The sequence below is a fragment of the Sinocyclocheilus rhinocerous genome, unplaced genomic scaffold (genome assembly GCF_001515625.1).
Source record: "Sinocyclocheilus rhinocerous isolate Xijiao unplaced genomic scaffold, SAMN03320098_v1.1 scaffold247, whole genome shotgun sequence".
In the NCBI taxonomy this organism is placed as follows: Eukaryota; Metazoa; Chordata; class Actinopteri; order Cypriniformes; family Cyprinidae; genus Sinocyclocheilus; species Sinocyclocheilus rhinocerous.
Window position 1 is genome coordinate 453659 of NW_015662919.1, and position 13650 is coordinate 467308.

The 13650-nt window shown below is 35.5% G+C and overlaps 1 protein-coding gene across 1 annotated transcript in view; it reads left to right on the forward strand.

Annotated features, from left to right (window-relative positions):
- lyst (lysosomal trafficking regulator) overlaps positions 1–13650 on the forward strand; it is a 94339-nt gene that overhangs the window by 57932 nt on the left and 22757 nt on the right. Inside the window, exons 28-40 of the mRNA XM_016538445.1 lie at positions 2111–2302; positions 2516–2709; positions 4208–4417; positions 5822–5998; positions 7028–7104; positions 7188–7376; positions 7488–7633; positions 8627–8720; positions 8818–8879; positions 8960–9015; positions 11677–11829; positions 11979–12223; positions 13224–13290. Of these exons, the coding sequence (XP_016393931.1) occupies positions 2111–2302; positions 2516–2709; positions 4208–4417; positions 5822–5998; positions 7028–7104; positions 7188–7376; positions 7488–7633; positions 8627–8720; positions 8818–8879; positions 8960–9015; positions 11677–11829; positions 11979–12223; positions 13224–13290 (1862 nt within the window). The remainder of the gene's footprint in view (positions 1–2110; positions 2303–2515; positions 2710–4207; positions 4418–5821; positions 5999–7027; positions 7105–7187; positions 7377–7487; positions 7634–8626; positions 8721–8817; positions 8880–8959; positions 9016–11676; positions 11830–11978; positions 12224–13223; positions 13291–13650) is intronic.

Below are 13650 nucleotides of genomic sequence, written 5' to 3' on the forward strand. Positions count from 1 at the left end.
TTTCCTTGGTTTCTGCTGTAAACAAAGCAGCGCTGCACTTATGAACTTTTAATATGCATTATACAGAGGCAAGAGGAAAATAAAAAATACCATCGAAAGACAGTAAGTTCCCCTCAGACATACATTCATATAAACTCCTACCCCTAATTGAATCGCGATTTGTTTAGCATCTCAACCGATTTGAATCGTCACATATTTGAATCGATTTTCAACCGGCTCGCGGTTAATCGTTACATCCCTAGTTATTTTAGTATCATTAATATACTGTTATGGTTTTTATTACTATTTTGAATTGGTATTTGAATTTGTTTTTCTTTTTGTATTTTCCGTTTCAATTTTAAGTTTCGTTTTAGTTGCAGTTTTAGTAATTTTGTTGTGCATTTTTTAGCTATATTATATGTCTATTTAGTTTCTGTTAATTTTTAATTGTTTTAGTTTTTGTTATTTTAGGACTTCAAGCTAAACTAAGTTATTTTTTATTTTTGTTACATTTATCATTTATTATTTATTATTTTATTATATATATTTATTATTTATTATACTTTCATTATATTCATTATATATACTTTTTAACCTATTTTGAAAAAGTAATGTTAATGTTTTTTGATGGTTTTAGTTAGTTTCATTCAGGTCCGTTTTGACCCGGAAGCAGTACATAAAAACTTTGGAAATGAAATAAAATATTTTCAGATTTTTTATTTTTTTTAATTAAGAGATATAACCATTTAAACTAAATTGTTACACCTTTTGTATTCGGGTGACTTTACACATTAAATTATGCTGATTATTTTTTATAAAAAAAATTATTTTTTACATCTATTAGTTAGATTTGTTTGAAAAAAATTTGGACCGAATTTTGTTGGTAAATTTGAATATGCACGTACTAACACACAAACAAAAGATGTATTTCCATATCCATATGTCTGTGTTACATTTCATTCATGTTGTCTAAACCATCAGCCCTGGATGTTACGCTTCACCATTCATGTGTTTCTGTTGTATTATCACCTCCCCTCACACTCCCAAGGTTCAATGGGGCTGAAAGACTCCATAATTCCCCGTATTCCCCGGCAGCACTACTGTTCGTACGGACTGATTCCTCTGCCCTCCCCGTTCAGCTTCCTGTCCCAGGATTCCCCCCTCCCCTCCCCTACCGGAGCAAACTCCTACATGTTCCCCTCAGACGCAGGTAGCCTTCGACCCTATCCGCAAAAAACAGGCGACAACATCCTGGCTTTCTCAGGGATGTTGAGCGTGTGCAGTGAAGTGATTAAAGCGTGTCTGCTGCTCATCCGCCCAGTGTCCTGGACTACTGGTGCCTGTGTGTGTTATCCTCAATAAACTCTGAGTTGCTCCAGGACTCTTAAGACTCTTCCTGCAACTCTGCCTGTTGATTTATCATTCACATTCTCTCTCATTTACACCTGGCATTAACATCATCTTTTTTTGAAAGAAATTAATGCTTTGATTCAGCAAGGATTCATTAAATTGATCAAAAGTGACAGGAAATAATGTATAATGTTACAAAAGATTTCTATTTCAAATAAATGCTGTTCTTTTGAACTTTCTATTCATCTGTGAATCCTGAAAAATAAAATGTATCACAGTTTCCAATAAAATATTGGGCAGCACAGCTGTTTTCAACATTGATAATAATCAGAAATGTTTCTTGAGCAGCAAATCGGCATATTAGAATGATTTCTGAAGATCATGTGACACTGAAGACTGGAGTAATGATGCTGAAAATTCAGCTTTGATCTCAGAAATCAATTACATTTTAACATATATTACAATTGAATACAGTCATTTTAAATTGTAATAACATTTTGCAATTTTACTGTATTTTTGATCAAATAAATACAGCTTTTTTGAGCAGAAGAGACTTCTTTTACTAGGATGCATGTTGCGTTTCAGGTGTAAATGACAACCTGCCTAGGCTAACCTCTTAATAATCACTTATGGCGGATGTTAATACCTGCATCTGTCTGTCTCTCAGTCTGTCTGTCAGTCTCTGTGTATTTGTGGGATTTATGATGCTCTACTGTTTACGCACAGTTCCTTTAGTTCAGTAAGCATGTTGTTGTGTTCACTACACGCGTGTTTTTATCAGGTCGGAGGCGGTTCACGGTGGCCCAGTCAGACTCGCTGCTGACGCGAATGCGCTCGGTGGCCAGCGATGAACTTAACCAGATGATGCAGCGCAGGATGAGTCAAGAAAACCCCATCAGAGCCAGCGAGACGGAGCTGGTCCAGAGACTGCAGAGACTCGTGGTTCTGGCCGTTAATAGACTCATCTATCAAGGTACAGAAGACAAACATCAAATCTGTGATTAATATCTGCTCATAAACATTATCATCCGCTGTGAGCAGCCATTACAAAACACTTGAATGCAATTTACGTGCTTCTGAAAGTATATGCAGTACCTACCATGGTACTTTTTTGTTAGTGATAAGAAACAATCCATGTAGACTGAATACATTTGTTCCACGCTGACAGTTTGTCATTATTCTCCAGACATCAAACATGATTTCTTTGACTTCCTAAACTTTCCCGAGTCTCCTGATCATTCGATGTCTGTGCCGTTACTTGGCGAGCAGACGACCGATGAGAACGGCTCCACACCGCCCACCCCGATCCCACCAAGAAACATGAAGAGCTTCCGGAAAGATATTCTCAAACTAATGATGGAGGGCATAAAGATCGGCTTGGTAAGTTACTTGCAGTAGACATCAGCATGGCAGCAAATTACCCTTTTTTTGTTTGTTATTGGTTTTATTTTTGGATGCAGCACACATTATTTCAGAGAAATCAAATGTTTAACTCTGCCTTTGAATCAACATCTTTTTAGCTGATGAGACCGTAATCTTTGAATCGTCTTCATTTGGGGCCTTTCTCAGCAAATATATTTGATCATGTATGATTAATTTGATTAATTAATTAGTGTATTATGTAATTCATTAAATGTATTATTTAAAAAAAAAAGTTTTTGACATCCCTATAATTAATAAACAGCAATATTTACACACACACACACACACACACATATATATATATATATATATATAATTAAATAAATAATTAATGTAATTACCCATGAAAACTATGCATTTATCACGTTCAAGTCTTTTGCTTTTTTATTTGGCCATTAGGTATCGCAAAGACTGTTTATTATCATTAACTAAAACTTAACTCAATAAAAAATGTGTTAGTTGAAATAAAGTAAACATTAACTGAAATAAAATAAAGTATAAAAAACTTATTTTATTTCAGCTAGTTTTCATTTAGTTTCTAAAACTAAAAACTAGAACTTCATAAAAATTAAATAGACATGTTAAAAAAAGGAACAGAATAAAGACAAAAACAGCCAAATTACTAAAACTTTTTTTTTTTATATGAATCTTGTGACAAGAAAGGATTGTGAAAGTCTATTGCAGTGTTATTTTAGTATCATTGACATACTATTATAGTTTTTGTTCATATTTTTAATAGATTTTTTTATTTAAATTTTTTTATTTTACATGGTCTTTGCAATACCTAATGGCCAAATAAAAACACAAAAGACTTTAGCCTGTGATAAATAGGAGTGCTCCGATTGATTGGCTACCGATCGCTGTCGGCCAATAATCGCTTTGGGTAGTTTGATCGGCGGTCTCTATAAAGGCCACTCTCCTAGAGACGGTGCGCTCAAACACACTCAAAGTGCGCACACATAAGGCCGCCTCATATACAGCTCATGAAATCAGGCTTGTGCTGTGTGTAAGCTATTGTGCAGCAATAGCAGTTGCCCCATTGTAAAAACAAAGATGCACTGCATGATCAAACATTCTGGAGAGATGATTATATATTTTTGAAAAATGTCTAAAAAATGCCCCCTCAAATTAAAAAAATCACCTAAGAGGGAAATTCTCCCCATTTTCAAAAATGAAATTCAGGCCCTGAATGAATGTCTGTAAAAATCCTGATTGGAACATCACTATAAATAATTTTACATGATAAAAAGAAGACTTCAAAAAGATCGGTATCGGTGATCGTATCGCCAGATACTGCTTCCTGTGATCAATGATCGGTGATTGGCTCCAAAAATCCCGATCGGAGCACCCTTAGTGATAAATGCTTATGTCCTTCTGTTGATTCTTTAAGACAAAGTGTTCCTCGCTGGCCCTGCGCTCACTAACACGTGTTTTTTGTGATGGTTCATCTCCTCAGGGCAGCACCGGTCGTGGAGGTGCTCCTCGCCAGCAGTGGAAGCGAATCCTCTGGTGCTGCCGCGACACGTTCAGGGTCCAGATCGGCCGCATGCTGGTGCACACGCTCAGCCCCGCCGTTCCTCTGGAAGACAGGAAGGAGGCGCTAGAGTTCGTCCACGAGCAGAGCTACTCAGAGATCCTCAGAGAAAGCCTGAGTCCCGGCCTCGAGGTGAGGGCGCTGCAGTCTGACAAGCTGACATGTTGACAGAAATGGCTTTTTGTTTTTTACATGCCGACCAGAGACGGTGTGACATTTTGCTTTGGTTATTTGCTGATCAGATTTGTGTATCCAGTCAAAGCACAGCCCACATGCACACTTCCTCTGTTGGGAGGAAGACAGTGACATTTCACTGCTCTGCTTCTGACATACAGTAAATAACCCACAGAAACATTTTCATGATACTGTTTCCATGGCAGCAGTGCCGTCCTTTCTCCATTATACTGCAGACTGGCACTAAAAAGACCATTAACCCTCAGAGCCCCAGCATAACAGAACTGCAACATTTGCATAAAGCAATTAACTAACACCAAATTTTGATTAAATGAGGGTAAAAACTACACATGACAGTAGCTGGTACTCTGAAATTTATCACAACAGCCGTTTTGGTGGGAAAATTTTTTTATTAATGGCCACAGCTTGCTAAAGGGACGAATGGACAAACACAAAATGGACAAAATAGTCACACAAAACACTTCTGGAACAAGTTTTTGACATAAATTTGAGACCTTTTTTCTAAGCATTGCAGAAATGTTTGCAAAAGGGTCTTTTTGCAACTTTTATTTTTGAGTCTATTCATTGAATGGTATAAAAATCTATTCTTTTTTTTATTTTAAGGTATTTTCTGGGCTGTTTTGTCATTATTTTCTCAGTGATATAATACTGTATTCGGTTCATGAAAATGAATCAAACTTTCCAACTAACCATTTTTGCTATTGAAGGCTAAATCAGAAACACTTTTAAAAGATCTCAAGACACAACTTAATACAAACATCTAATTATTACACAATTTAGAGAAAATGTACAGCATGAAGACTGAAAAAAACTAAAGGCAAGAATAATACATGTATATTTTAATTACGTAATGTGAAAAATTTATTGTATTTAAAATGTATCATAAATCATTATTTATGAAAATATAGTGCAATTTCTTTTAATTACTGTATCCTTACTGGTTGAAATATATGCGTTTGTGTGCTGAATTGTGTTGAATTCAAATCTTGCAGTACTGTATCAAAAATAGTGGTGAAACTTTGCAACCGTAAATGCCTATTGTTGCAATCTTGCTACGTTTTTCTAAGTTTTACACCAATGCAAATTTGAATGAAATGGCTTTAATCACTAATGGCTTCCCACAGACATGTTTGAGGGTGAAACAAAAAAAAAAAATCATGAACTTCAATGGTTAAATAAAGGGAAATTGGGTTTGGAAATGTGATTTGGAAATGTATTTATGTTGTTGATCAATATGTTTTATCTTCAATGGATAAATAGCAGAAATAATACTGATATATTGTAAATGCCTCTAATTAGAATTCCTCAAAATCCTTCCTTTTGTGTTGTGTTTTTTATTAGCACGGGCCCAAGCTGGCTCTGTATCTGTACGAGCTGTTACACGATCACAAAGACGCCCTGAGCAAAGAAGAGCAGGCGTCTGCCAACACCTTCATGACGGCGCTGAAACTCTGCGGCCACCGCTGCATCCCACCTAGCGCTCCCGCCAAACCAGACCTACTCAAAGCCATCAAAGAGGTGCGCATGGCCAGACACACTCTCTGAGGTTATACGCTGTTTGGTTAAAACAAGCTCAAACAACAGCGCGAGAACGTGGGTTGATTCCCAGGGAATGCATAAACTTAAATTCAGTATAATTGCAATTTTCAAAGTTTTAACATGAACAGACTAACTTAACGTGACTCATACTTGTCAGTCTTACAAAAATGAAACCAGTCAGATTTCTGCTTTCAACAAAATCATGCCATAGTTTAATATTAACTATTTGCACCTATTTGAATTTATTGAAATAATCATATTTTCAAAATGCATTTATTCCAGAATGAATCAACATAAATCTGTATTTGCGAAAACAAACACGTTTATTCAGTGAAAAAGTATGAAAATGCTTAAAATATGTCTAGCTGTGGAACAAGCAATATTCAGTCGGTTAAAATGTATGAGACTTAAACAAATTGGATTTATTGATGATACATGCATAAAGCTGGTTATTGTGTATTTAAAAAATCATTCAGTTTATTAGTACGATTACAGAAATCTGACCTGTTTCATTTATGCATGGCTGACAAATATGCATCACAAATATGCATCACATCAAACGGATGAAAATTTTAAATGCAACTTAAATGCATAAATTTTAAATTTAGGCCTACTTGTTGTTTGAGTGTGGATAAAAGCATCTTTCAAATGCATACATGTAAATGTAAAACTGGAGCAATATGTAAAACATGTCAAATATGCATGTAAAACTGGAGCAAACACAGTAATTTATATATTCATTTGTTAGTCTTTTACTTTTATTTGCTGAGGTTGATTCTACTGGTTTCTCGAGTAATAAAGGTCATTTTCTGCACATTTTAGCATTTTAGTTTCCCCCTGCGGCCTACATATAATATTAGTCCAGGTTCGCATGAGCCTTTTTTTTGCAGTTTACTGTTTACTTGTACTGTGAATGCTAGTAATATGACTACTTTTAAATAGTCTGTAGTTCTAGTGTTTGCATCTTATTAATGTTCATCTGAAGCTGTTTTACTATTCCTTATTAAGGAGCAACTGAAATACGAGTCAGAAGCAAGAACCAGCAAAGGAGCCTGGGAAAAGAAGCTGGCTAACACTCAGAGGAGGTGAGCGCTTCGAGAGAAACACAAAATCTCAAAATAACACACGCCTTCGGCATTTTTCTGAGCTCTTCCGTTCTCCGTTTCAGCCTGTTGCAGAGGCTGGATGGGAAGTCGAAGGATATCTCGAAGATCGCCGCTGACGTCACTCAGAACGTGTCTCTCAGGCAGGGCATGGAGCGGAAGAAGCTCATGCAGCACATCAGGGGCCTTTATAAAACCGACCTGAGCGCCAGCCGCCACTGGCAGGAGCTCGTGCAGCAGCTCACTCACGACCGGTCAGCATCACTCACTGGAGCGCCACAACTAAAATAGTTCACTCATGTCATCATTTATTGATCCTCATGTTGTTTCAAACCTGTATGATGTTGTTTTTTCCCATGGAACAGGGCGGTGTGGTATGATCAGTCATCTTACCCCACTTCCTGGCAGTTGGATCCCACCGAGGGGCCCAACCGAGAGCGGAGACGCCTGCAGCGCTGCTACCTGACCATCCCTAACAAATATCTGCTCAAAGACCGACACAAACTAGATGGTGAGCTTCCAGCCCTCTGACTGGAGAAAACACTTAAAACATCTGCTCAGCACTTTCTGTTTTCTAGACTCTCTACAGTGTATTTTCATGATGCAGTTTGTTTAATCAAAAGCATAAACAAATGGAAAAATCTTTCAAGAACATGTCTGGGTCATTTTTCACCCCAAAATAAGTAAGTAAATAAATATATACAGTATAAGTAAATTAATTGGTAAATAAATAAATGTAATAAATAATTAAATAAAATGAACAAGTAAAATTAATGAGTGCATAAGTAAATGAATAAAATACTAAGTAAATGAGTGCATTTAATAATTAAATAAAATGAATAAGTATATAAGTAAATATAATAAGTAAATAAATTACAAAGTAAATAAGTACATTTAATAATTAATTAAAATGAATAAGTAAATAAACATACAAGTAAATAAAATAAAAGGTAAATAAATAAGTAAATTACTAAGCAAATAAGTACATAAGTACATTTAATAAGTAATTAAGTAAATAAATAAACATATAAGTAAATAAAATAATAAGTAAATTACTAAGCAAATAAGAATTACCAAGCAGATAAATTAATAAGATAGTAAGTAAATAAATAAATTACTAAGTAAATAAGTAAAATAATCAGTAAGTGAATAAGTAAATATGTAAATAAATAAATAAAATAAATTGTACTTTTTTACACTTCGGGACGAAATGTGATCTGCATGCGCTTTCTAGATGACCAAATGCATATGACAGTAACACAAAACTACCAAAACCTGTAATACCATGGTATTCTTTCAAATCCGTTGGAGTGCTGTTTAATCAGAATGGTTTATGAATATGTTAATCATACAATGTTACCATCTGATACCATCATTGTACCATGATAGCACCGCAGTACTGCCTGTACAGAAAGTGGTTGCTGGAATGACAGAACTTAAAAACTCTAACGCTTTTGATGCTGTTGGTTTTATTGGTCTTATGCATGTGGTTTGTCCGTCACAGATGCCATCAAGGCTCCTCTGGCCTTCCTGTTTGAGGACAAAACTCATTCCTCTTCATCCATAGTGAAGGACAAAGCCACCAGTGAGCCCATCAGGTACTCACACAACTCCCGTCTCACTGCACAACTAGTAACTAGTCTGTTTTCAGACTCACATTGCAGAATTTCAAAGAATTAAAAAACTTCTGTTTAGGTTTACGAGAAAGTGTGTAAGTGTGGCGCCCTCTAGAGAGACGGCAGGAGAGCTGTTGCTGGGTAAGATTCGTCCACCCTCCATAACATCAGTCTTGCGTTGGCTGTTAATTGTCTTCACATCTTGTTTTATGGGTCGGCAGGAAAATCTGGGATGTACTTTGTGGAGGATAATGTTGCAGAGACACTTGATAACCATGTAAGTTATTTTGCTGAACGTTAGGAATATATACGGTTCTATGTAATAGTAAAAATTTATCATTCATTTATCATGAACAATCTGATCTTTTAGTTTTTGTCCATAAAAAAATTAATTCACTGAATTATTCAAAAATAGGCTTTACCACCTTATTATTATTATAAAATCCTGTGTTATTTTAGTATCATTGATATACTATTATTTTTTTTGTTAAAATTTTAAAGTAGATTTAATTTGTATATTTTGTACTTTCACCTTAGTTTTAGTAATTTTGTTGTGTGTTTTTGTAATTTTTATTATTTAATTTTTTTTACAAGCCCAATTCCAGAAAAGTTGGGACGTTTTGTGAAATGCCATAAAATCAAGAATATGATATTTGTTCATTCTTTTAAACCTTTATTTAATTGACTAACGAACAAAGAAAAAAATTCCAATGTTTTCACTGGCCAACTTAATTTTACTTTGTAAATATAAAAAAAATTTGATTTTGATGGCTGCAACACACTCCATAAGTTGGGACAGAGGCATGTTTACCACTGTGTCACATCAACTTTCCTTTTAATTACAATTTTTACAAAATTTAATTGTTTGGGAATTGAGGATACTAATTGTTAAAGTTTTGCAAGTAAAAGTTTTGTCCAATCTCGCTTGATACAAGACTTCAGATGCTCAACAGTCTCTGATAGTTGTTGTCTGATTCTCCTTTTCATGACTGGTCATACATGTTCAATAGGAGACCGATCTGGACTGATCAGACGCATTCACTCGGTGTCTTCGAAACCACGCTGTTGTAGCACATTCAGAAAGAACCTGCCATTGTCTTGATCTCATAGCCATGGACTTCCCATGAAAGACATAATCTAGATGGCAGTATGCGTTTCTGTACGATCCCAATATATGCCTCCATGTCAAGGGTACTTTCCCATACCATGACAGACGTTTGCTTCTGCATCTGTCGCTGATGAAAGTCTGGATGGTCCCTTTGGTCTTTGGGACTGAGAACTTGACGTCCATTGTGGGCTCATCTGAGCACAGCACTGTCTTTTTGACTATCTGAGATGAGCTCTGGCCCAGAGAACCCCACGGCATCACTGCATAGAATCGATGTATAGCTTTCTCCTCGAGTAACAGAGATTCAGGTTGCACTTATTGATGCAGCGGCAGACTGTGTTAAGTGACAGCGGTTTTCTGAAGTACTTCTGAGCCCATGTGGCTCTATTTAATACTGCAGCATGACGGTTTCTCATGCAATGCCATCTGAGGGGTCAAAGGTCACACACATTCATCTGAGGTTTCCTGCCTTGCCCTACACAGACTGAGATTTATCTGGATTCCCTGAATCTTTTCACAATATTATGTATGGTAGTTGGTGAAAGACCTAAATTCTTTGTGATTTTGCATTGAGAAATGTGATTTTTGATTTGTTTGACACTTCTCTCGTGAAATTTGGCACAAAGTGATGAGCCGTGATCCAGCTTTGCTTGCAAAGACTGAGATGCTCCTTTTATACCCAAACATGACACCCTCACCTATTACCAATTCACCTGCTTACTGTGAACTTTCAAAACAGTTTAACATGGATATTCTAAAACCTTTTCACTTTTATTTTGCTTCTGTCCCATCTTTTTTGGAGTGTGTTGCAGCCATCAAAATCAAAATGTATTTATATTTACAAAATACATTTCAGTTGGTCAGTGAAAACTTTGGAAATTTTTTCTTTGTACTTTTGTTAATTAAATAAAAGTTAAAGATAATTAACAAATCACAGATTCTTGATTTTATTGCATTTTACAAAAACGTCCCAACTTTTCTGGAATTGGGGTTGTAATATGTCTGTATAGTTTTAGTTTATTTAGTTTGTTAGTTTAGTACTTCAACTTAAATTAAACAAAAATGAGAAATGTTGCCTTGGCAACATAAAATAAGTTATGCCTTTTTATTTTATTTCAGTTAATGTTTATTTTATTAGTCATTGTTTAGTTTTATTGAACAATAATAACCAATTTTCTTTTTTTTCCCCAGCAACTAAATAATGTTTTTTTTATATATATTATTTTATTCATAATATATATTTAAAAAAACATTATTTATAATATGAATGAATAAATAAATTAATAATGTGATTTTAATAAAAATTGTTAAAAGTTTACTCCACTATTACTCAATATTGTTCTCAATATGCAGTATACACTATGTATTTTTATGCTTGTGGGAGTATCATTTATTTTTCTCTATTAAAATCAGCTCTGAATCAAGCGTCCCATGCATTAGTCATTTATAATAATTCCTTACATTTATATAGCGCTTTTCTGGGCACTCAAAGCGCTTTACATAGAAGGGGGGAATCTCCTCATTTATAAGACACTATTTCAGTTAGCATGCTACCTTAGAAGACAGCTGCCTACATAAGCAAGGTTTTGGAACAAAGCCTTCTTCATTCTACACATGCATAACACTCTTTGATCTCTCATTTGTATCCATAAAGCATAGCATTGCAGCTGTCATTAGGTGTGTGCAAGTGTAACTAACAGTGATTTTATTTTATTTTTTTAACTACTGTGAAGTTACTCATAACATGATGTAAGTTTGGTCATACCACCCCTAATAGATTTGATGAGGCATATGTATGTTTTAGAGGTTGATAGTGTGTCTTCACACCAGAGTCCACATGGAGAGACGGAACCGGCCTCCTTCTCCTGGACGTATGAGGAGATAAAGGAGGTTCACAAGCGCTGGTGGCAGCTCAGAGACAATGCTATGGAGATCTTCCTCACCAACGGCAGGACGCTGCTGCTCGCGTTTGATACCACCAAGGTAATGACATCGCTGTCAAACCGGCATTCAGCATTAGCTGCTGAATGATTTATTATGTGCAATTCAGTAAATTCCTCTTCATGTCATTCCCATGTCAATTCTGCCCAACTCTAACGTCCGGTTTATCCTCTCTCTGGTCTCCATCTCAGTTCCGCGACGACGTCTACCACAACATCCTGAGCTCAGAGCTGCCCAACCTGCTGGAGTACGGTAACATCTCCGCCCTCACGCACCTGTGGAGCTCAGGACAGATAACCAACTTCGAGTACCTCACCCACCTCAACAAGCACGCGGGCCGCTCCTTCAACGACCTCATGCAGTATCCCGTCTTCCCCTTCATCCTGCGAGACTACACCAGTGAGACGCTGGACCTGCAGGACACCTCCATTTACAGGTCAGAACCAACCCCGCATCAACATCGTTACTGTATTTGTGTGGTGTTTTTCGGTAGTGATAGCCTGATATACCTGATATTTATCAATCCCATATTTTTTTCCATATATAATTGTAAATATTTTATATTTTAAATATTATTAAAAAAACTGATACATTTAATATTTTAGATTTTAGAAGTCACTGTCTTTGTCACTGAATCATTCATTCAGTCGATTGGTTCAAACAGCTGATTCATTCAGGAATGAAGCAAGTGACCGTTCAAAAAGATTCATTCAAAAATTATTATTATTGCGCTATGTTTATGTGTGTAGGCTATTGAATGAATAAAACAATCCCTTTCATTTCCAAAAAAAATCTTCCCCCCCCCCCATTTCCAGCCCTGGTTAGTGTAGCAAAACCATGGTTAATTTGTTGTTACCATGGATTAACTATAGTAACCATAGTTGTTTTTTTTCTCCATTTTCTTAAAAATGGTTTAAAGGATGAGATGTGAAGGCCATGGTCCTTAAACTTTTTGTTTTTGTGAAAACCTGTATCTGAACTGTAAATCATGCTTTTTGCAATCATTTTACAGTTTAATGTTACCATAGATACTGCCCTTCCCTGCTTATATGGTATTCATTTTATTTGTGCAGGTCTTAAAAAAGGTCTTAAAAAGTCTTAAATTTGAGCTTGAAAATCCTGCAGAAACCCTGTTTGCGCTACAGTGGTAACTGTTCTCTAATTTTGATCACTGTGTTTTCCACAAAATAAAGGTTTTTGTTGAAAATATATTTGTATGTAGAAATAGAAATGGATTATACATAAAATATAATATAAAATAAAATATTTTTATATTATTTTTAAATATGTCATATTTATAGTTATATGTGGTGAAAAGATGTAGTCGATCAATATGGAATTTGCGTACTTTCATTTGTACTATTTTATTGCTTTTAATATAGATATATTAGTATTGCATTCAGTTTTGCTTTCTATTTGTCTTTTTGATGTAACAGGTACCTCAGCAAACCCATCGCAGTGCAGTCTAAAGAGAAGGAAGACCGTTATGTGGACAATTACAGGGTACTGCAGCACTGCAGGCTCTAATTCCTGTTTACAGCAGTGCCTGTTAACCAATCACACTGTGGCTCTGTTCCAAAACCTGCTGAGCTGCCTACATAGGCAGCATTTTTAGGCATTTCCAGCACGAAGGCCTTTCCAAACAGTAGGTGGCAACATTATGTTGCCTTCTAAGATATCTTCTTGGCCAAATTCTGACGTAGCATCGTAAGTGTCCTTGGCAGAAAAGGCAATCCCAGAAATGAATTCCTACAACCACATTATTATAAATAATAATATATATTATAATTTTTAATATATATTATTTTATTAATATCTATTATTTACTATTATTTATTATATATATATATATATATATATATA